Genomic DNA, 23,641 nt, shown 5'->3' on the forward strand with positions numbered 1-23,641 from the left:
ACTTCACCCGTTGCCTACTGGTGGTGGTCAGAGGGCCCGGTGGCCTCGCCTCTGTCAGTGCGCCCCAGGGTGGCTGTGGCTACAATGTAGCTGCCATCACCAGTGTGTGTGTGAATGGGTGGATGACTGGATGTAGTGTAAAGCGCTTTGGGGTCCTTAGGGACTAGTAAAGGCCATTTTAATTTTCCTATGGGGATTAATAAAGTGCACATTATGTTTACATTAAGTCACACCATCCACAGGAGGGTAGGTTGTACCCCATCACACATATTCACACCAGGACAGAGTAAGAATGTGGGAGAAATGGGGAGGGGGGCATCGTCATGTATATGAAAGAGTAGAAAAGGCTTGGTGTACTCCAGAGATGCACCCAAGAAGTACTTCATCATAAGAATAAAGACCTACATTGTTAAGAAAAACATGATTTTTTTTCATATTCATGTAATTTATATATAGCATAAAAAATAATATGGGCCATGTAGTCAAGCTAAGTGTACCTGCAAACATATGAGAGACCAGACAAAAAAATAAGGCATGAATACAATACAAACGTTGTTTTTTCTTTATTTTTTAAGTGTTTATTCACAGGTTTCTTAAGACTTTTGATAGAAGGGACAGTAGAGACCGATGGCCCTATAACAGTCCCAATAAAGGAGAAGAAGGAAACACTACAGCTGCTTTTCAATCAAGCTATCAGAAAAACATCAGCATGGGTGTTTGATAGTGGAAGCTGCAATCTTTAAAAAAATGGTTTTAAGGGCCCAGCCTAAGCAGCTCATCTATGGCTCTCACCCTTCTAAAGACTTTGTAGGTTACATTTTGTGAAACTAAGGGAGACAAAATATTTGCTGAGGTGACAGTGGAAGCACCGTCACTCATTGGTGTCATTATTGCATTTTTCTACACAGCGTTTTAATGCCAAGTTATTTTAATATTAATGTGACATCATGCTGAATGCAATATCATCTCACTGGGTCAGAGGTTGTTGGGAAATTGTCATGGGAACTTGGGTATTGATGGTGACTCGCTGTCTTGTTTGACACCGAATCATGCCTGTAATGGCTCTTCTGAACCTGCAAGAAAAGGCGATTTAAGTCCTTCTACACACCACCATCACTACACACTACAGACAGAAGTACACAGTATATAAAAATGTTAATGTGACACAGAAATATCCCACTTTATCCCACATATTGGTTTCTTATGCAAAAGTTTATTGGCACAGAAATATTAACTATTGTCATAGCATACTTAAGAGAGAACACTCACTTTTTGTTGGCAATGACGTAAATACAGGGATTATAAAAGGTGGAGGACTTGGCAAAGAGTGGAGCAATAATAGCCATTGGGGCAGGGATAGTCTTTGGGTCACTAAACGATGCCCACAGACACACCATGGAGTATGGAGACCAGGCAACCAGGAACATGACAATCATTACAATTGACATCTGTCAGCAACAAACAACAACAACATTATATAAAACATGCAAATTTACTCCATGTAGTATAAATTATGTATCCCATGTGGACCACAAACCACACGGGAGTCTATATTTTTCCTGAATTTCATGTTTATTATATAGAACTAAATTACTTTCCAATTTTGTAGAACACTGTGGTCTGAACTAAAGCTATAAATAACCATGGTAAAACAAAATGGTTAGCCTACCAAACTCGGAAAAAGTGTCAACGGTAATGTTGTCATATTGAACAACATAGATTGGATATTTGTTTAAAAAAAAAAACTAATTTCGACCAGAAGTATTCTTCTCTGTTTAAACATGCATTTGATAAATACAGATGCATGTGGCATTAACAAACAAAGCCTAAAACTGTGGCCCAGTTTCACCTTGGTGACATCCATTTGATCAGACCAATCCATGTTAATGCAGTCCAGGCAGTTGCTTGCTTTGTATCTCCTGACAGTGACTGTCACACTGTAGTAGCAGTAAAACATGACACACAGAGGAACCACAAAGTTCACAGCAATCACTGCCATAGTATAAGAAATAAAAGACCTGGGAAAGAAAAATACAGATAGTTATAAAGCATTCTCATACCAAGACATGCTAGATTTGTTTTATCTCAGCTAAGCAATGACATATTAACATTTTAAACAGGGTTTTAAATCATAATATTCAAATTCCGTTATATTGAATGCAAACATGCTTACAATGTAAGTGAAAAAAATAAACAGTTCAGAGAAAAACTATTTGCCCCCTTCCTGATTATTTTTTGTGTCATGGTTCAGTTCAGTAAGGTCACCTGTTGATGCAAAAGGTGAAAAAGGTAGGGCAGCCTACAGGTGACGAGAGCAAATGGTACAGCAGGCTGCATGATGATCATGATGCACGGTGTAAAGAACTTTTTGCTATATAAGGGAGCTAACGAGCATCATCCCTCATCTAAACCAAGTGAGTTCCACCCTGAGGAGGATTAACACCAACAGAGCTACAGGACCAGATAAGGAGGAAGGCAGGACTTTGAAAGCATGCACTGACCAACTGACAGGATTTTCCTGAAAAGGATGCATCAGAGGATGCCGTCGCATTAGCACTGTACTGAGCCCTGACCCACTTCGAACATTCCAGCTCTTATACTACGATGTTGGTTCTGAAGCCTTATAACCTGGGTGTGCCAACATCGCTGTGCCACTGGATCAGGGACTTCCTCTCGAACAGGCCTCAGATGATGAGAATAGAGAGCTGGACATCTTCCACACTGGTCTTGAACAGAGGCACACCACAGGGTTGTGTGCTCAGTCCAGCCTTATTCATTCTGTTCACTCACGATTGTTCTGCCATTAATTTCACTAACATAGTCATTAACTTTTTGGATGATACCACTGTGGTAGGTCTCATATCAGACAATGATGAGACTCACTATAGAGAGGAGATCCAACACCTGACACAGTGGTTCTTAGATAACAACAGCATCAAGGTCCTGGGTCTCCACATAACATCTAACCTGAGCTGGTCGCTGAACACATCACACCTGGTGAAGAAAGCCCAACAAAGGTACTTCTTCCTCGGGGAGCTAAAATGGATCACACGCTCTTCTTGGCTGCTTGTGAATTTCTACAGAGCCACAATAGAAAGCACCTTCTATCTTAGTATAACTGTATGGTATGGCAGTAGCACAGCACAAGACAGAAAAACTGGCCTGGGAGGTGAAAACAGCACAGGGGATTGTGGAAAGTCCACTCCCACATCTGGACTTGGTATATGCTGGATGAATCCAGAAGAAGGCCAGATGTATCGCTGCAGACGGTGGTGTCTGCAGCGATACATCTGGCCTTCTTGCCACCTTGGCAAAGGACTATGTATACTGCTTTCTTCTCTGGAAAGCAGTACAGAAACATACAAACATGCACCACCAGACTGAGAGACAGCTTCTTCAACAGAGCTGTGAAATGCATTTAAATTCTGTCTGTGTTGGGCTGTCTATCATTCAAGCTCACGTCCTCTACCAGAGGCCTGGAGCTTGAGGGTCTTGCGCAGTGTTGCTGTTCCTAGAACTGCGCTCTTCTGGAGGGAGATGTTGGTAGTTGTTTCTAGGATCTGCTGGAGCCACTTGCCTAGCTTGGGGGTCACTGCACCGAGCACTCTGATTACCACTGGGACCACTGTCCCCTTCACCTTCCGCATCTTCACGAGCTCTTCTCTGAGCCCTTGGTGCTTCTCCAGCTTCTCGTGTTTCTTCTTCCTGATGTTGGTGTCATTCGGTATTGCTACTTCTATCACTACGCCGTCTTCCTCTGCTTGTCCACCACTATTATGTCTGGTTGGTTAGCCATCACCATTTTGCCCATCTGTATCAAGAAGTCCCACAGGATTTTAGCTCGGTCATTCTCAACCACTCTAGGGGGCATCTGCCATTTAGACCTCGGGACTTCCAGGCCATACTCAACACAGATGTTTCTGTACACTATGTTGGCCACTTGGTTATGGCGTTCCATGTATGCCCTGCCTGCTGGCATCTTGTACCCTGCTGTTATGTCTCAGGGGCATCTTTACACAGCCTGCACCTGGAGTCTTGCCTGGTGTGGTAGACCCCAGCCTCTATAGATCTTGTGCTCAGAACTTGTTCCTGTGCTTCCATGATTAGTGCCACTGCACTGTCTTTCAATCCAGCTTTGTCAACTTCTCAATGTCTCCTCTATCTGCCGGCGGTACATACCGTGCAGGGGCCTATTCTTCCATGATCATTCCTCCTCTTCCTCCTCTTTCTTGGGTTTCTGCTGCCTGAGGTATTCACTGAACATGCGGTTGGTTGGGGCCATCTTACTGGATTCATGGATGTTTGTTATCTCATCCTGGACTGTGGTGCTGACACTCACAGTCTCTGGCTTCCTTCTCTCCGCTTAGTGTACAGCCTCAGGGTGCTGGACTGGAACCATTCATGGTCAGGGCTTCCTGGTCTTGATGTCAGGGGCTACTATCTCCTTCTTTGGCTGGCTTATTATCCCAGCAAGGTACTTGATCAGGTACCTTTCCTCTCTTTGTTATCATCCGACTATACTTCTCCAGTCCGAATGACATTCCGATATCATTGCTGTATATCCTGGTGGTGTGGATCAGTGAATCAATGTCTAGTTCACTCTTGGCATACAGCTTGATGTCATGCATGTAGAGGAGGTGGCTGACAATTGCTCCATTCTGTAGTTGGTATCCATAGTCAGTCCTGTCACTGATTTCACTGAGAAGATTCAGGCCTAGGTAGAACAGCAGTGGGGACTGTTAAGAAGAAAATATCTGAAGTGTCTCAATGCTTATATTAATAAGTGTCATATAATTATATAGTGTAGTATTGAATGGGCATGGCCCTGATAATAAAGGCATTAGACTACATGTCCTTTAGTGGTAGAATGTTGGAGACTCTCACCCACGTTTGTCTGCAGAAGCTGATAACATGGAACCATCTGCCAGTGGAAATTTACTAGAAGGGAGTAAGGCAAGGTCACAGCCTCGCCGGAGCTGAGAAAAGATGTTTTGCAGCTAATGGACAAAAACCTCTGAGTACGCTATGCAACGTGACTACTTAATGCTTGTGTAACACTGTTGTTTAGACTAGAGTGGGACAGCCTGTAATAAAATTGTTAGGCATTTCGAGATTCGCAGCAGCATGTCATGCAGGACGCATCTCCCTTCCGGAAGTGTAAAATGGTCTATTGAGCAGTGTGTTGTCTTCCATCAGATGGCTTTGAGGAATCACAAGAACTTGGTGAAGTGTCGATATTTAACAGGACAGAGCATCTCCTTGGTAGATCCCGCACTTGATGGCGACCTGTGCTATGGACTTGTAGTTGGCCTCTAGTGTTGTGTGTCACATCCCCATTGAGTTGCTGATCAAGGCTCTTAGGGTCCTGGTGATCTTGTACAATTCTGGGCACTTAAGGATCCAGGTGTGGGGCATCCAGTCAAAGGCCTTCTTGTAATCAATCCAGGTTGGTCAGCCTAGTCTTGCACTCTCAGGCGACTGCTCTGTCTACCAGTGGCTGGGGTTTCGCTCCTCTGGTATTGTTTCCAACGCCTTTCTGTGCCCCACTCGTGTATTGAGCCATGTACTTATTCATCTTAGCCACTATGACACCTGACACGAGCTGTCTTGCGGTTATTGGCCGGTGGTTGGACGGAACCGGTCCCTTCCGGGGGTCCTTGAGGATCAGGACTGTCAGGCCTTCTGTTAGCCATTCTGGGTGTCTTTCGTCAACTAGCAGCTGGTTCATTTGTGCTGCCAGGCGCTTGTGGAGTGCAGTCAGTTTCTTCAGCCAGTAGGCGTGAACCATGTCGGGGCCTGGTGCTGTCCAACTCTTCATACTGGAGACCCTGTCTTGGATGTCTGCTACTGTGATAGTTACTGGACCCTATTCACCGGAGGTAGCTGTAGTCTGCCCTCAGATCCACTAGCTACTGAGCATTGCCGTTATGGGTTGTGTCCTTCTCCCATATGCTCTTGCAGTATTGCTCCATCTCCAGTCTTGGTGGTGATGTTCTCATATTGTTCCTCTGCCACTGTGAGTACACCATGGCTGGTTCTGTGGAGAACAGCAGGTTTATTCTCCTGCCTTCTGTTAGATTTGTATTGTTGATTGTCATTTATGCTTAGAAATATTTACTTATATATGCTTAGAGTTTTGTAATTAGTTGTAGATTGGTAGAGGTTTTGATCCTTGATAGTCTGCAAACTTTGTGTGTATTAGACAGCACTTTGGGAGCATGAGAGGTCATACCGTGTCTTATTATTTTATGGTAGGATTAACGTAGTTGCGTCTGTTCTAGTCTAAGTGCTCTTTGTTTAGATGAACTGCAGGACTTCCTCACCGTGTTATCTAGGATGAACCATCTAGGGTGAGGGGGAGGCTACCCTCTTCCTGACCAAGGATGTTTGACCCTTTGATCAGCAGTCCACACACACACACACACACACACACACACACACACACACACACACACACACACACACACACACACACACACACACACACACACACACACACACACAGGCAAGGTACTCTTTGTGTATGTAGACGTCATATGTTAATGAACTTATGCATATTCATGTAACCTCAATAAAAGGACAGTGATACGGGAGAACGGACGAGAGCTACTGGGGTCAAGCGAAGGAACGGTGCCTGTCCGGTTCTCTCCCGTGCACGAGTACCATGAAGAAGTTTGCCTACTTGTGTCTTGCTTGCAGTGTAATTATATTGTCTTAACGTTCCAGCGAATAGGTTTATGCTACAAACCTAACATTTTCGATCTCCCTGGAGTATCTCTTCAAGTAGCTGGCCAAGGCTGTGAGTTTTTTCGCCGGCATTTTCCAAGGCCTCAGGTATGTACAGCTTGCTGTACTTCTTCGGCACCTTCTTTGTTGCACCTTTCTGCAGCTTTGATCTTGGCCTCTAGTCTCCTTCCCCATGAAGGGTACTTTTAACTTGTAGCCAAGCTTCTCACTGAGCACTGCTGCCATAGTATAGATCATCTGGTTACTCTTGGTAATGGTGTCGGTAAGTATCTTCCGTAGTGCTGCATTTGCATCATCTAGTAGCTCTTCTGAGGGTACTTCACTTAATCTTGGTAACCGGCTACGGAGGATCCAGGTTTCAAGCTTTACCATGATCCTATCTTTCAGGTCAGTTCTTCTCGCACTCAAAGATCCTTCCTCTTGGTACCCAATCTCTGGTGTGGGTGATGATGATGACATCTCCTCCCTGACCTGTCGTCCTGGCTCCCCCTTGCCATAGCATGTGTGTTGTACCTCGTGAGAGTAGTCCCTTCTTCCGAATGTTGGAACACTGAGTTACTAGTTGTTTTGCTGTCAGCATATAGTTAGTGTCTGTTCCAAACATAACCATATTTGACTGATCTGGATAGGCCATGTGCCAGGCCAAGTTGGAATGCCGGAAAACCAAGCTGGAGCATTATTTAGGAGTGAGCCCTAGCACCATCTCCAAATTAAAGGTCAAGTTCCATTTAAAGGGAAATGTCAGACAGGCCACAAAGTGGGCATCCCAAGAAGATGAGACCAAAAAAGACAGTTTCCTTAACCTGTCACCACTTAAAAGACAGCATACAGTCAATCTCCAGTCTCATGTGACGCCCAGGAGGCCCTTCACAATCAGACCTGTTTATGCTGGTGCTGACAACATGTGTACTGTAAGCTGAACATGTGGAGAAACATCATGTTCAGTGGTACAGTTTTGGCCTACTGCGTCTGGACTGTAGGGTCAAATTGTGGAGAGGACACAGAAAATGCTATGGTAATTGCTTAACCAAAAGGCTGAAAGCTTTTGTCGTTACTGGAGGCCATTTCAGTGGAGTGAGATCTTAAAATAAGATTCTGCAACCAGTGACATTCCCATATCTCCACAGTCTAGGACAAAACTGTAGTCTACAAGATGACAATGCTTGACCCAACAGAGTGCAGTTTAAGCCTCCAGAATTTGAGGCTAAAGATGATGCACCTGCCTGCAAGCCTGTCCTGGGATTTCTGTCCTTGATCATTGCTGCACCCAATCATGCAGCAGAATATAGGCATTATAAGGGGGGAAATAGTGATAATTTCTATGTATACTACGTATCAGTGAATTTACGTGACCGCTACCACTTATCCAGACAGTTGTTGAGCAACGTGTGCATGATGTTATGTGCAAAACCGCTATATAGTGTCAAATCACCAAAACATTACCTTTGCATCTTGTGATAGTAGAAACACCAATGGCTTTAATTGGGTGGACTGTTTGGGCTATTGAAAAAAAACCTGAGCTAATGGAAAGGCAAATATCTGTTCAAACTCTTTTTTAGTAGCTTTTTATCCAAAATATCAAGTACATTATCCCTTAAAGACTCACGCATCATTCTGTCTCCAGTTGATGGTACATGTAGCTCCAGTGGGGTCAGGGGCATAGCCAGCCCAGCCAACAATTGGCATGGAGCACCAGAACACAGCATTCAGCCATGCTGCCAGAATAAGAAGACTGTATGATCGTACCGTCATTTTCTCACCTGGAGAGAGAAATGATGTATAGAAAAAATGAAGGTCAGGAAAGTGCGACAATAAAGTCATTTTGAATTTAATGAGCGATTGTAGTTAGCGCTACAATCGCTCCATAACTAAGAAAGTAAGCACTTTTTTAGGCTGCAGATAGTTGAATAAATGTTTAATAGAGATTAGCAAACTGTTGATTTTTAAGTACAACCACAATTCCACAAAAGCTGGGATAGTGCATAAATATCAGAATCAGAATCAGAAAGGGTTTTATTGCCAAATGTTGAGCAGGTTTACAACATTAGGAAATCGCTGCGATGCTTCAGTGCAAACATACTGTCATAAATTAAGCTTAAATAGACATGAAAATAAAAATGAGAATAAGAATTAAAAGTGCGAAGTAGATAGATAGATATATACATGATATATACATGAGTGCAGGTGGTGATCAGTGCCAAACATGGAATGATGCAGTGAACACAGCGTAGGGTCATGTGTTAGTGGAGGGAACAGTCATACGGTTATTGTTCATGTGTCCAACAGCAGAGGGGAAGAAACTGTTCTTATGGCGAGAGGTTCTGGTGCGAATGGACCGGAGCCTCCTGCCTGAGGGGAGCAGGTCAAACAGACTGTGTCCAGGGTGAGAAGGGTCAGCTGAGATCCGAGCTGCACGCCCCAGTGTCCTGGAGGTGTACAGGTCCTGCAGAGATGGGAGTCTGCAGCCAATCACCTTCTCAGCAGAGCGCACAACACGCTGCAGTCTCTGTTTGTCCCTGATAGTGGCTCCAGCTTACCACACGGTGATGGAGGAGGTGAGGATGGACTCGATGATTGCAGTGTAGAACTGCATCATCGTCCGTGTTGGCAGGTTGAATTTCTTCAGCTGCCTCAGAAAGTACATCCTCTGCTGGGCTTTCTTGATGAGGGAGGTGATGGTGATAAATATAAATAAATAAACAAAACCTTGCAGTTGTCCATTTTCCCTAGTTCTCACACATGACGTTTGAAGAAAAACATTTTCCCTAATATGTCCCACCCACTAACAGGAGCCAAGAAGAACAGATAATTTGTATTATTAACTTTACCTGTGAGTGGTCATAATGTCATTTCTAATAGTCCAATGTAGAATTCTAGCTGCTCAAGTATCCTGGCTCTTTGTTACATTTGTCATTTCACAAGGCACCAATCATAGCTCTGCATAAGGAGTAGCCAAATGCAGATTCTTAAGGCAACTGAATAATCTGACATGTACCTTTATTCAACTGGCAGAAGAGTCCAAAATCCTAATAACACGGTCCATACAGGAATCTAATAATGTGGGCAGGGAAGACACAGGGAGCAAAAACAGACACTTGAGGGCAATTAGAGAACATGAACACAACTGGGGTGAACAGGTGAACAGAAACTAGGTAATGAGACTAGGAGGAGCAATAATGAAATGCAAAGCACCACAGACACCAAAGTACCAAAATAAAACAACTAATACAAACGTTAGATATACACCTACACACACTAAGGGAAACACTGGAACTGAAACGTCACTATCTGCGCCTACATGCATATACTCTTTATAGAATATATCAGCAGTCTGCTAAACTGCATACTGCTGATATTGTTTTAAACAACAACAACAACAAAAACAAAAACCCGTCCAGAAGTTGTAGCAAACTGAATTATGGTCTGAATGCTTGGTTGTGCCAAACACAGTTTCTTTCCCAAGAGGTGGGGGACACCCGCCCAACTCCCTGTATATCCTTTAAAGAGGACATGAAACACTAAACATATAAAAGCTAATTTACATCATGAGCCCTGCTCTCAAGAACTGACATAGATGCAACACTGTCTCTGAAGCTGGGTTTAAGAAATAAGAGCCAAAACAATTCAGACCTGTTGCACTGACTTCACGCCTGATGAAGACCATGGAGAGGATCATACTTCACCACCTTCACCCACTAGTCAGGAGAGACCTAGACCCACTGCAGTTTGCCTACCAGCTGGACATCAGGGTGGATGATGCTGCTGCATCGGGCCTTCTCTCATCTGGAGGGCACTAGGTGCACTGTGAGAGTCATGTTTTTTGATTTCTCCAGTGCCTTCAACACAATCCAGCCCTCAGTGCTAATGGGGAAGCTGCAGGGAGAGTAGACCATCAGCTATCCTAGTGGATTATTGACTACCTGAGGCTGTGGGCCTGTGTGTCTGAGGTGGTAGTCTGTAGCAAGGGGGCCCCACAAGGAACAGTGCTCGCCCCTTTCCTCATCACCCTGTACACTGCAGACTTCAGTTAGCATTACAAGTAACGGCGTTACTAACGGCGTTACTTTTCAGTAACGACTAATCTAACTAATTACCATTTCTATCGTTACAACGCCGTCAAACCCACCCACCACTTTAATCGCACTTTAGATCTCGTTCTGACATATTGGCATAGAAACTGAACTAACAGTATTTCCTAAAACAAAAAACCCTCTTTTTCAGATCATTTCTTATTAACATTTAAATATACCACAACAGATTACAAAGCAGTGGTTAACACGATTATTAGAGTACATGTCTTTCTGAAAGTGCTGTAACTAAGCCATTCTAGTCACATAGAGGTCGATTATCTTGTTAATAGTATTACATCTAGGGATGGGTATCGAAAACCGGTTCTTGTTGAGAATCGGTTCCCACTGTTTCAATTCCTTGGAATCGTTTGCCACTTTTAAAAACGATTCCCTTATCGATTCCAGTCGCCCAGAATGACGTCATCACGTTCTTAAAAACTCCTTTAAAAGCCTCCAGTTAACCTAAAATGCTGCAGCAACAGTACTGACAGGGACTACAAAGATGGAGCATATCTTTCCCATACTGCCTTCTCTTCATTGGCTCCCTGTTTACATTGTTAAGACTGTTTGGAAAAGTGCTATATAAATAAACTTGACCTTGACCCAAATACTGAATTAAACCCTCTTTGGTTTAGGGTATAATTGGCCATTTTTTAAATTACTTTTCATTCTACCCTTATATTTAATCAGTAAAAATATTTATCTTGTCTGGTATGGCATCATTCTTTCCATTCTTCTTTTGTGACCTACAGTTATTTTAAAATTCAGACATAATAAATTAACACAATTGACCTACAAGCACACAAAACAAAAGAAACCATCAAATCTGAGTAGAAAAAGTTTGATTTTTTTTCATTGTGTATACCACAAACAATTTTGAATTTAGAAAAGAGAAACATTTTGGCTTCTGGTTCCAAATCCTATATAACACTCCAACAGCATCCATAATCACTAAAGAGCAAATAGCTAACTCATTCAATTTAAACAGAGACATTAGACCAGGATGCCACTATTGCCATCTGCCCTATTGTTGCCACCAGTGAACAATAACTGATTAGCGGTACAGCAAAAAAAAAATTACATAATCACAAAATCAGTTTGTATGCTGATGACATTCTTCTAATCCTAAAAACTCACTTTTGCCATTACACATTCTGATCACATCTTTGATAAGTTTTCTGGTAACTCAGTCAACTGGTCTGAGATTCTCCCTTGAATATACATATGTGTGTGTGTGTGTGTGTGTGTGTGTGTTTGAAACGCTTTGTTTTTGTTTTCCCTGCTACATTTTATAAGAGGTCCCACCTTTTTTGAAATTTGGGTTGTACTTCCTCAAAACATCTTCAATGAGTCTGTATTTTGGTGAACTTACAAACGATTTATGAATAAAATAGAACAATTTAAGCAGTGGTTAAAAGACAACAGAAAGAACATGAGATTAATCGCACATCACTTTGTGACCAGTATAACTGGTTGTGTGATGAATGATGGAATTAGATGACATGGTAACCCTTGATCATAAATATCTTTGTCAATTTTGTAACAGATAAAAAGGAGTATAACAATGTGGTCGGGTAAATTATATATGCAAATATTAGGCTCTCTAAGTGGGATACCTATATCTGGTCTGCAGATGGAAAGGTAACGATCAATGGCCACCACGGTCAGCAGGCCAATACTAGCCATGCCAAAGAATATGTTGAGAGCTGCATAGATCTGGAGACACAGAAACAAAGAAAAAGACAGGTACTTAGATTCCTTCTTAACGAGAAGGCTATGATCATGGCCCTGTGCTTGAGGCAAGAATTGTTAGCATCCAAAAGATTAAAGCAAGAACCACGGTGCTAACATGTTGTGGTACAATGGCTTTTGGAATTCTGTTACTATGATTTAACAGAAACTTGTAGAAACTTGGAAAAGTTATAAAATTCAGATTTTTACACTGCTCTGACCAAATGTCCTTTCTCAGTCCTGGTCTAGTTATCTGTGTTTGTTAAACATAGCAGTGAGGTATGTTGTCTGCAGTGGTGTATTACAGCCATGTCGGGGAAAGTTATTGTCTTGGTTCAAAGAAAAAGGCCACACAAATGCAGATGATGGCTGTTAGTTTCCTCGCTTCTGTTAATACGTTCATAAGAAGGATTACATGGCTCAACAATATTATGCCATGACAATGCTGTGAAAAAAATCTGCTAAAAGACCGTGAATCAGCCTGGCCACAGATTTTGTAATAAGTAATTTAAGTGTCAAGGTCCCGGGTCTTTTCATCAGTGTTTTGAGTTGGATTATCAACTTGTTTATTTCTTTGAAATTTCCTATTAGCAGTCTTGGATTTAGTTGTTTATGCTGCTGAGTTCTTGCCTTGTTGTTAGTTTCCCTTGGTGCTCACTCCTCCTCTCTCATTCTCTCCCTCGTTTTCTGTATCAAGTCAGCCTTGTCTCCATGTTCATTTGCCTGTTTCTCCAGTCATGTCGCTCCCTGTGTCTCTCGCACTCTCTCTGTGTCTCTTGCTCTTGGCCTTTCTTAGTTTAAGTCCAGTTGTGTTTCCCAGGTGTACCACTAACCCAGCAAAATCGAAGACTGTTTGTTTTGCTTCAGAGTCAGCCAGCATAAAAGATGTGTATCTTGTAGTTGACCCAGTAAACAAAGTAAAACAAAACAGAATTTTTGGGTTCTTGCAAGGGTCAACCATAACTTCATGTGATGTTACTGCGCTGGTGGATAATGAAATCTCATCTACTGTTAATCAAACTATACATGTTTTTAAACCAAACCCTGAACCAGTACAATGTGTATCTGGGTCTGCTCATGATTTGCCTTGTTTTGAAACTGTTTGCAAAGTGGCGGGGTAGCAACTCTAGAGTTAGTGTCACTTCTGAGGACCCTGAAGGGGACCTCTTTGAAGACTGTTTGCTGTGAACCTGTGCAGAACTGGTTCTGTTGCACCCTCTGGGGCTCCCTCTAAAGACTGTGGTACCTCATCTTTGCTTGTTTCTAAGACTGTTCTTCCACCTGTGACCTCGCGTAAGCCATATGCTCTGCCTGCTCCCAGTGTGGCTTGGACCCAGCTTTTCCCTGCACCCATCTCAGTTCCCGGTATTAAGATAGGTAGAGCTCGACCAGTCCCTGTCCCTGCTCCCAAGGCGGTTCTGCCTTCAGCCTTCATCTGCACCCATTCATGCACCTGGGTGTTGGTGACTGAGGCCCAGCCGATCCATGTTCTGGTTTCCAGCTGGTGACAGCTGGTTTCCACCCATCACCTGCACCAGTCCTGGCTCCCAGGGTGATGCCAGCAAAGACCAGATGTATTATTGTAGGGTCTACCTTATAATATAAAGCACCTTGAATTGAATTGAATAGACCACCTCTGCACCTGTAATAGTTCCTCAGGTGAGAGGAGCTGGCTTCTGGCAGGTTCCTGCACCCATCGCTGATCCTAGGGTGAGGGCAGCCAGAATCTGTTTTCTGTATTAAGCCAGGCAAATAAACATGGAGTCAAGACTATCTGTTTCCCCTGTCTTTCTCTATGTGTCGCTCGCTCTCACTCTATCTTTAATTAGTCAGTCTGAGTCTTGGTGTGCATTTCTCGTACTTCCTGTTTTATTTTGACAGCCTCTCGTGTTTGGTTTTGCTTCCCAGGTCTCGTCAGTGAGATTATGTTCAGCTGTGTCCCCCAGTTGTTTCCTCTCTGCCCCAATTCCCTCTTATGTATATATTGTCTGTATCTCCCTCTGTCCGTTGTCATAATTAGGGATGGTTATCGTTTAGGTTTTATCCGATACCAGTACCAAACCGGTACTTTTGAAACAGTGCTCGAACCGGTGCTTAAAGAATGGAGAACACACACTTTGTCCAAAAACCTCTCATGTTTAGCTGTTTTTTTGGTAAAAAGATAACAATGTTAGCCTTTTCTGCAGCTATAGAGCATATATGGTATCACTCTTGGCTGGAAGCAGTGCTTAATCATTGGAGAAAACACCAATTTTGTCTAAAAACCTCTCATGTTTAGCCGTTTTCCACTTTTTCTTTGGTCATTTTAGCCTTTTTGGCCAGGGTGAAGGGAGTACCTGCCATCAAACAAGAAGACAGCCGCATGTAGCTATGATGATGTTTGCTAGTTCACCTTACATGCATTAATGTAATAACGTGGTTAGCCTACTCAACGTAAATTACACACGAACAACATTAAGCTGCTCACGCAGAGAAGAACGGCTGCTGCTGCATCATCATCCTCATCATTTCTGCTACACTGGCAGGGCTAGGGGCCAGGACTCTCCTCTTTGGGTTTTTGGAAGATGTTGCTAACTCCGGGTCCGATAACAGGCACCACACCTGCTGTAGATGTGCTCGGTGTGAGGTCTCGCAGCAAGCTATCAAATATTGTGCATTTCTCAGCTTTTAAAAAAACGCTATGCATTGCCAGGTGTTTCATCAGATTCGAGGTGTTACCTCCTTTGCACAGTATCACCTTAAAGCACTTGTTGCAGGCTGCTGAGTCTGCATCTTTTGCTGTGAAGTACAGCCAGACTTTTTATTCTGTAGCTCTGCTCTAAAAGAACGTACGTACCTGGGCCCGCCTACTATCCTTGGTAAGGTAAAATGATTGGCTAGAATCCAAAGTGTATGACATCTCAGGAAATAAAGCACCGAAATGTGCGCTGCTTTTCGGTCTGGTTACTACCGTTTATGTCAGAACCGGTGCCATAATGGCACCGGACACCGGTACCCATCCCTAGTCATGATCTCCTTCTTGGTGTGTGTCACATTTGTTCAGGGCGTCCAGTGTTTGGATGCATAAGTATCTGTCCATTTTGGATTTAATTATTTGTACTTTCCAGCAATAAAGTTAAGTTCAGTCCAACCTGAGAGGCCTGCATTTGGGTCCTAACCTGCCTGCCACACACTGCGTTTCATGACAGTGAGATTGTGGAACACATTTTATAACTTTAAAAGACATTATGTAACAAAGAGGCTATTTCAGATTTTATCTTATAAACAGTGTTGGGAAGGTTACTTTTAAAATGTATTCCACTACAGATTACAGATTACATGCCCCAAAATGTATTTTGTAATGTATTCTGTTACATTACCTAATGAGAGTAACATGTAGGGCTGCCAAGATTAGTCGACTAGTCACGATTACGTCGACGACTAATTTAATAGTCAACACGTCGTTTGAAGCTTTGTAAGCTCACAAAAGACGCAGGAATAAGTAGCAGGATTTAAGAGTGTAATAACGGACTGAAACAGAAGATGGCAGCACTGCATGTACGAGGATGCCAGCTGCCGTTAAACCCCGAAGAAGAAGCTGTGTCCCAGAATTCATAGCGCAGCCCAGCTCAGTTTCCAACAATGGCGGCAGCTAGTTAGTTTTAATGTTACTCTTATTATTCTTTCTGGGTCACAAAATAAACGTTTAACATATTTTCAGGCGAGAATGTAGCTGTGTAAACCTCAAATATCTGCTCAGTTTATCAGGACACCACATATTTTCAAAAGCGCTCCGACGTTTTCGGAGACGTCCGTTACCCACTAGCTCGATAGCGAGCCGGGGTTCAAGGCTCACTAGAGCCGTGAGAACACCGGACTCCCCGCAGATCGTTTTCAAACCCACCGCCGTCTTTCGCTACTCGGGTTAAACATGATATATGAGTCACTTAGATAACTTACAAATGTTATTGTTTGGCTTTTTTTTTAGTATTTTATTTGTTCCTGAGTAAATCTGTTTGGCTGAGATTAAAGTTATAGTTTTTACACAGCTGAATAAACGTCAAGCAGACAGCTGATTATCAGAAGTGTGAGATGCTCGAGAGTTTACTCTGGTGTCCTGTTATATTTTAGATAGCAAGGAGTTTATTAAACTTCACCGAAACAATCTGCAAATTTCATTAAAATTTGATAAACTATCATCTTGTCTTTATTTTTAGTTAGCACCTTAAACACTTACAGCTGTAAGCTAATGATAGTTATATAAGAGCAGATGCTGCTGGTGCAATAAGCTGTAGTTTTACGTCCAATGGATGATGATCTGATTAGTCGACTAATCGCAGAAATAATCGGTGACTAGTCGACTATCAAAATAATCGTTTGTGGCAGCCCTAGTAACATATTCTGAATACTTTGGATTACTTAATCTATTATCATGCTTTTTACAACTACATAAAATGTATTATTGCTGTGTGATTTATTACTATTACTGAAGGTTACTCGCCATACCAACACCAACACCAACTAGATGTTTAAATCTTAATATAAATGAGTAACAGTAGGTGGACATTAGGTAAGGCTGCACTTTTTGCAGCGATCTCGTATAGAAAACTATTCCTCGCGTATATAAAACAGGTCCGCGGCTCCGAACCGTAGTAAAGGGACCTCTGGCTGATACGTTGGGTTCGTGTCGGCTCATAGCTGAAAACTAGCTTTACTTTGTTGTCTGGGTCAACCCTGCTAGCGAGAGACAGAGAGAGGCGTTGAAAGGCTGCTTATTGTTTCGGAGGAAAACACGAACACAGCGTACAGTCGAGTCTTAATAGCTTACTTACAGCTGGTCTCGTCAGGCTGTCTTTCTTACTTGGCTCTCGGTGAAGGCGGTCGCACTTTTCTCCTCTCCTCCTTCCCCTTATCTTCCCTGCTTAGCCTCTTGTGTCCTTGTCTTGTCTCGCGTGCACTACTTTTCCCTTGAACAGTCTCTCACTGTCGTTCTCTAAAACCTAACAGAGAATTATGGATTTGATCAACTGGTCTCTGAATGCTATTGACACCCTCTTCTCAACGAGAAGTCTGGGCTCGGGAGAGCCCGAGTGCCCTGGAGGGACTTTCCCTGCCGGATACACGATGGATGGGTGGCAGACCTGGAGGATCTTGTGCCTGGCGGGACTGTCTATCGAGGACGCTGAGGATATTTACCTATTCGGAACCATGATAACAGGGTTCTTGCTGAGGTGGCTTGGCCCTGACTTATCGGAGAAATAAGAGAGCGGAACCAGCTGTTCACACCCCCCCTAAGCTGACCGCTGGAATTGAAGCGATGGGACGAGGCGCGGCCTCCCACACCGAACGCAGCATGGTTAACACCTTGGAGACGCTTACAGCTGCCGTGAAGACTCAAAATAACACCATTGAGCGTATGATGGGATACATCAGAGAGGGGCCTGCTCACAATAACACCCTTGAGCGAAAGTTGGAAAACATCGCAGAACGGCTCACTGCAGCTGTGGGGTCTCAGAACCAAAAGAATGACAACACCACGGAACAGAAGCTTGATACCATCATGGGGAGGCTCGCAGCGCTCCAACGGGAAATCGAGGCCCCAGTGTCGGAGTGCTAAATTCGCTGCTCGCATAAAGGAGAAATCAACAATATTCTACATTTGGACACCACGGCGCCAGCTGCTAGGCCCAAGGCTGGAGCCCACCAAAACAACTCCCTGATAACGACTGTGTGATGACTATTCTTCCCATCCCATGAAGGACACCTGGATTGGCTGGAGGACTGTTTACTTAGCCTGATACAGCGAAGGACACTGTCTCAGCTGAACTATGGACACGCACACACACACACTTACACTGATAAGCACGCACTCGTCCCCCTCCCTTCCAAACACCTTCGATGCTTGTTCCTGCGGGGGAAGGCAGCGGGTCTGTGTGCCGCGCTGAAATGATAGCATGGTGCAGGACGACTGCTGTGTTCCTTCGAATCACCCCCCATCCCCCTATCCATCCCCTGTGGCTTGTCATGTGCTCTGATGTTGTGATGTGGACATTAATGTGCTCTCTGTGCAGAGGAGTTTTTTTGTTTCCTGTTCTCATGCTGTCCTCCCATAGGTTGCCCAGCGTGTGAAGAGGTCTCTTTTTTTCCTCTTGTACTTTTCCCATTGTTGTGTAATTTTTTCGGTGTTATTCTCCTAACGCTGCCGATCTCCGACTGTATTCCCTTGTGTTGTCTTGTTGTTGTGTGTGTAAGTCGGGGGGGGGGGGGGGGGGGGGGTCCTATTCCTCTGTGGGGCAACCTGCATATGGCCAATAAAGCATTCATTCATTCATTCATTCATTCTTGGCTGCAGTGGTTATTATTATATTTACATGCTTCCAGCTCCTGTTTCTGCTCGGTGATAGCTCCTACTTTTCCTTTTTCTCCCTCCTCGCTCACAGACACATAACGGGTACAGCAGTCCATTCTCCCTGCAGCACGGACTACAGGCTACATTCTTTAGGGCGATGCCTGTAACACTCTGCCTATTGCATCATATTAAATCATTTTTTGAATATTAATTTTTAAAAATATTTCTTCACGTAATTATGCGGACCTCAAATAGAGGTGACATGGGTTGCGAGATTGAGACAGGCATTAGAGCCTCTTATTGTGTGTTTTGTTTTCCACCGGCACCGAATTAGCAAAACTCGAGAGGGCATAGGCCAATATATGAAACAGGAAAAGACTGCCATGTAATCCATTTACTTCAACAAAGTAACTGTATTCTGAATACCACCTTTTAAACGGTAACTGTAACGGAATACAGTTACTCATATTTTGTATTTTAAATACGTAACAGCGGTACATGTACTCCGTTACTCCCCAACACTGCTCATAAATACTCTCCACATATTGACACAGACATGGGTAAAAACTGCCTAGTTTATTTGCGACTGGGTTCACTAACAATGTTAACAAGTGCTAGATTTTTCTATAGCTGCAGTTGGTTGAACATAACCTAAACAACAAACAGCATAAAATGACAAAACTAGATGTGCATGTAGTGGAATTAGAGGCAGTCGTATTCTACACACCTGACAACCAGCATAGCCAAATTTCCAGCTGCCGTGGATGTCTGAAGCAGCGGACATGGGATAGCCAATACCAGCCACTCCAATGTCAGTAAAAGCCAAGTTGATTATTATGAAGTTGGTAGGTGTGCGAAGTTCCTTAAATTTTACAAACATCAATAGCACCACAATGTTGCTCGCTAAACTGATGACACCTGAGAAATGAAAAGAAAGACAGTGTTACAGTGTGAAAGTCAAACATGAAGTTTAAGATTAAGATACCCTTACCCTTACCATTTATTTGTTGGCTCTCTATTAAACAATGGCAAGGGATAAAAGGAGCTTTTAAAAAAGACAGAAATACAAACAAGAGCACTCAGAGAGTGCAACCCCCCAAGATTTAATACGAGATTTAATATCTTCATCCAAATAAAAGTCGACTGAGGAGAAAGTAAATAAAAGTGCTTTAGGTCCCAGTTGCTTTGTCTAAAGCTAAAAAGGATACTGTAACGTATTTAAATATGTCAACATAGGCAGTGTCAGACTGTATTCTCTCGGGCCTTAGATTCGATAAAACATAGCAAACTCATGTAGCATGTTTTCCAGCTGAAAGAAATTGTAGCAGAATTCTAATATTTATGAATATAAATGACGAAATAAATAGCATAATAGCAAATATTACTATATTTAATATTTTTAAAAATCCAACATACACCAGGCCTCTCCTGTTTGGGGCTCCAGGTTGGTCGTCAAATAGTCAGTTTTGCTTAGGCTGGTTTGTAAATGAGGGAAGTGGCCCTGAAGAAGCTTAAAGTCTTCGTCTTTTAGGAAATAAAGTCTCATATCATTCAAGAATGATAGAAATTATCCACATATCTCACTTATCTTAACTGCACTACTGTATAGCTCTGTGTAAATAATCATTCTGTGCATTCGATAATCTTTAATCCTACAACTGTTTACAACTTGCACAGTTCCCATTTCTGTATAGCTGTATATCTCAGTTTTCTGTAAAGTTATTTATTTCATATTCTGTATAGTTTTTCATATTTATATCCTGTTCATAGCTTGTACTCACTACAGCCTGTACATACTTATAGTTATAGAACATTCACAACATACTTCATACCGTGTACATTATAACATACCATAATAGACCCATTTCTGTAATATACTCACATATCTATATTATTGCTAATATATATTGTAATATATCTATATCACTAAAGCACTTCTGGATGGATGCAAACTGCATTTTGTTGCCCTCTACCTGTGCATGTGCAATGACAATAAAGTTGAATTCTATTCTATTCTATTCTATTGTAAGAATGTAATCAAACTGTTTCTCGGTCAACTCAAGCCTAACATTAGTTGGACTAATGTTGGTTAATATTGAGCTGCCAGTTTATTGTCAGCTGTCTGGAGCCCAGAGGGGTCACATGTCTAATCTGCTGACAATAAGTAACTGGAACAGTGTTGTAAATAAATAATCGTGTTTATGCACGCGTGATAGAGCCCAGACTTTAGTTTAGGAGATGATTAGTCATTATTATACATAGCATACTATTTCAAAAGGCTTTTTGTAGTCCATGTTCACAACAGTGTAGTTTTAAACTTATGGGATAATGTCATATTAATAGATGGCCTACTATAAGTGCAGTCCTTTTTTTATGGAGGTCAAGAAAAATCATCTATCAGTGTGGACAGGACTCATATAGCAGCGCTTTTCTAGACTGTCTGAGCACTTTACAACAACTTGCCTCGTTCACACAAGCACTTTTTTCTGTGCTCTTTCTAACATTCACGCTGTTCATTACATTCAAACTGTAATGGATTTTTAAAGAGCAACTTGAGGTTAGTATCTTGCCCAAGGATACAACAGACTGGAGCAGACAGGGGGTCAAACCACCAACCTTTCAATTAGCAGGTGACATGCAAGGTATTTTTTTGACCATTCATCTGCAACCCAGCATAAAACGGAGCATTGTGCCAACATCCTATAACCTAGTATAGACTCTTATTTCGAAAATGAACCCAATATGGACTGGAGATGGTATGTGCATTAGCATCAGGGAGAAAGACAAAGATAGAATTAACTTTTGACTACAAGTCTTTGTTGATTTCACTTAAAACCTATAGTTTGATCTGTCCTGCAAATAGCAAATACAAAACAGACATACATGACACCCAGGAGGTTGGCATGATTCTAATCACCTAGGTGGCTGCTGCTAAGTGGTTACAATAGTGATTATCTCCAGTCATACGCTGAAGAATAAACACGACCAACACTCACAAGAATTTCTCTTTAAGCTTGTAAGGAGATGACCTTCCATAAAATAACATACATCAATCAAATTAAAATGTAAAAATTATATGAAAATAAGAACTAGCTGGTTAAAACTCAATAAATGCTGATATCCAAGTTTTGTCAAGAAACCACATTGCTTCGCTGGGCTTGGTTGGATGAATCCTATGACATCTCACTGGTAAAGAAAGAATATCAAAGACACATTTAGGATTTAACCATTAAAATTCAAATGATTATAACAGACTATTATCCCTCTTAACCACACAATGACTGCATTTACACAACTGCAAAACTGAAGAACATAACGCAGAGCAAACATGGCAAAACACAGCATAAGGGTTGTTTGTTGTTACCTGCAGTGATGAGATATCCAGCCACAATGTTATGCTCCAGTTGGGTAAATGCACTCTTCCCCCCATAAGGTGCATCTTCATTTGAAATATTAACCCCAGAGTCCATCCCCATTTAGTGACCTTCTAGATAAAAACAAACAAACAAAAAATACCCGATTAAGGTAAAAACTAAAAAACTTAAAAATGATGGTGATCCTTAAAATTTAAACTGAAGAAAATTAGAAGAAGAATGCAGGCAGGGAGTTTTGTAAAATGCTGTCCTAACTAAAATCTGTATGATGCTATTGTGGAGAAGTGGTGGGTAAACCGTGAGGACTAGGGTTTATGGGATTATTGCATTCCACTGCTCCTCGGTCCCTGTTAGCAGGCGGCAATCTGCACGTAACATTGGTAACAAAGCTCTGTAAGAGAGGATTACCGCTCACATGGAGTGGCTGGCAAGTTATGTCGTCAATGAGCTTTGTCATTACAACACAGAATCGAAGACTGAAATACCTCAAACGGATGACTGGTCGTTTCACAGAGAATGCGTACAGTAGGAACAATAAAGTCTCGTTCAGTCTGGATTACATGTGCCTATGGGTCCACAAAGGCACATTGTGTGGCAACGTTTAGTTAATCAACTGTAACAGAAAGAGCCTTCAGGAAACTCCCATCAAACCATGAGGCCCTGTTTTGTAGAAGGAGTTTTCAATCAAATTATCCAAAAAATATTCAAACAGTAGTGGTGTTAAACACTGTTTTCATTTGGAGTGAGAGGTCAGAAGACTTGTTGCTTTGAAGCAGGGACTCTATGTAGACAAAAGCCCTGTTTCTCTGTTCCATTGGTTGAAGCTATTGTTCCAGACACCGCTTTTAATTGGTGTTTTATTCTTTCAGTCCCAAAGATTTCCATTTTGTTGGGGTCCCTGAAGAAGTACCAGTGCAGGTCATTTACCTCCTTCTGTATGCCATACCATGGACCACTGAATGGGAGCATTTCTAAATCTGATGCACATATGCAGCAATCACAAACCTCAGAGAGTAACACAAGTTTGAACTGAACAGCCAATAATTTTTATGCTAAACACACAATATCAACCAAAAATCCAGAATAAACACATTATACAAAAGCTACGATATGCTTGTGATTCACTGAAATAAGTATTTGATCCTCTAATATCCATCTACAATTCTGGGTCAACAGATTGGTTCTTAAATAGCATTTTTCCTACACCACCTGAGCACTCAATGTGCTTCATGCAACACGCTTTCTATGTGCTATTCAAACCCTGATTCATTTATCAGAGAACAACCTCGGGTTAGTATTTTGTCCAAGGATATTTGGCAGGAGACTGGAGCAGCCAGGGATCTCCAAGCTTACAGTTTGTAATGACCTGCACTACCTCCTGAGCTACAGCC

The 23,641-nt window shown here is 42.3% G+C and overlaps 1 protein-coding gene across 1 annotated transcript; it reads right to left on the minus strand.

Moving 5' to 3' along the window:
• Positions 1–539: 539 nt before the first annotated feature.
• On the minus strand, positions 540–22,872 carry rrh (retinal pigment epithelium-derived rhodopsin homolog). The gene is made up of 7 exons (XM_026152699.2): positions 22,241–22,872; positions 19,604–19,794; positions 12,434–12,533; positions 8,354–8,507; positions 1,850–2,018; positions 1,270–1,448; positions 540–1,073 (listed from the first exon to the last, which is right to left on the minus strand). The coding sequence occupies exons 1-7, from the start codon at positions 22,350–22,352 to the stop codon at positions 968–970; spliced, it is 1,011 nt and encodes a 336-aa protein (XP_026008484.2). The 5' UTR covers positions 22,353–22,872; the 3' UTR covers positions 540–967.
• Positions 22,873–23,641: the final 769 nt, after the last annotated feature.

Source organism: Astatotilapia calliptera, chromosome 19 (assembly GCF_964374335.1).
Source record: "Astatotilapia calliptera chromosome 19, fAstCal68.1, whole genome shotgun sequence".
NCBI classification, from domain to species: Eukaryota; Metazoa; Chordata; class Actinopteri; order Cichliformes; family Cichlidae; genus Astatotilapia; species Astatotilapia calliptera.

Excerpts from the sequence above, each read along its gene's own strand:
- rrh (XM_026152699.2), bottom strand. The coding sequence starts at position 22,352 with ATGGGGATGGACTCTGGGGTTAATATTTCAAATGAAGATGCACCTTAT. Across the intron at positions 8,508-12,433 it reads CATCTGCAGACCAGATATAG|GTGAGAAAATGACGGTACGA; the intron begins GTATCCCACTTA and ends TTCTCTCTCCAG. Across the intron at positions 1,074-1,269 it reads TACGTCATTGCCAACAAAAA|GTTCAGAAGAGCCATTACAG; the intron begins GTGAGTGTTCTC and ends CTTTTCTTGCAG.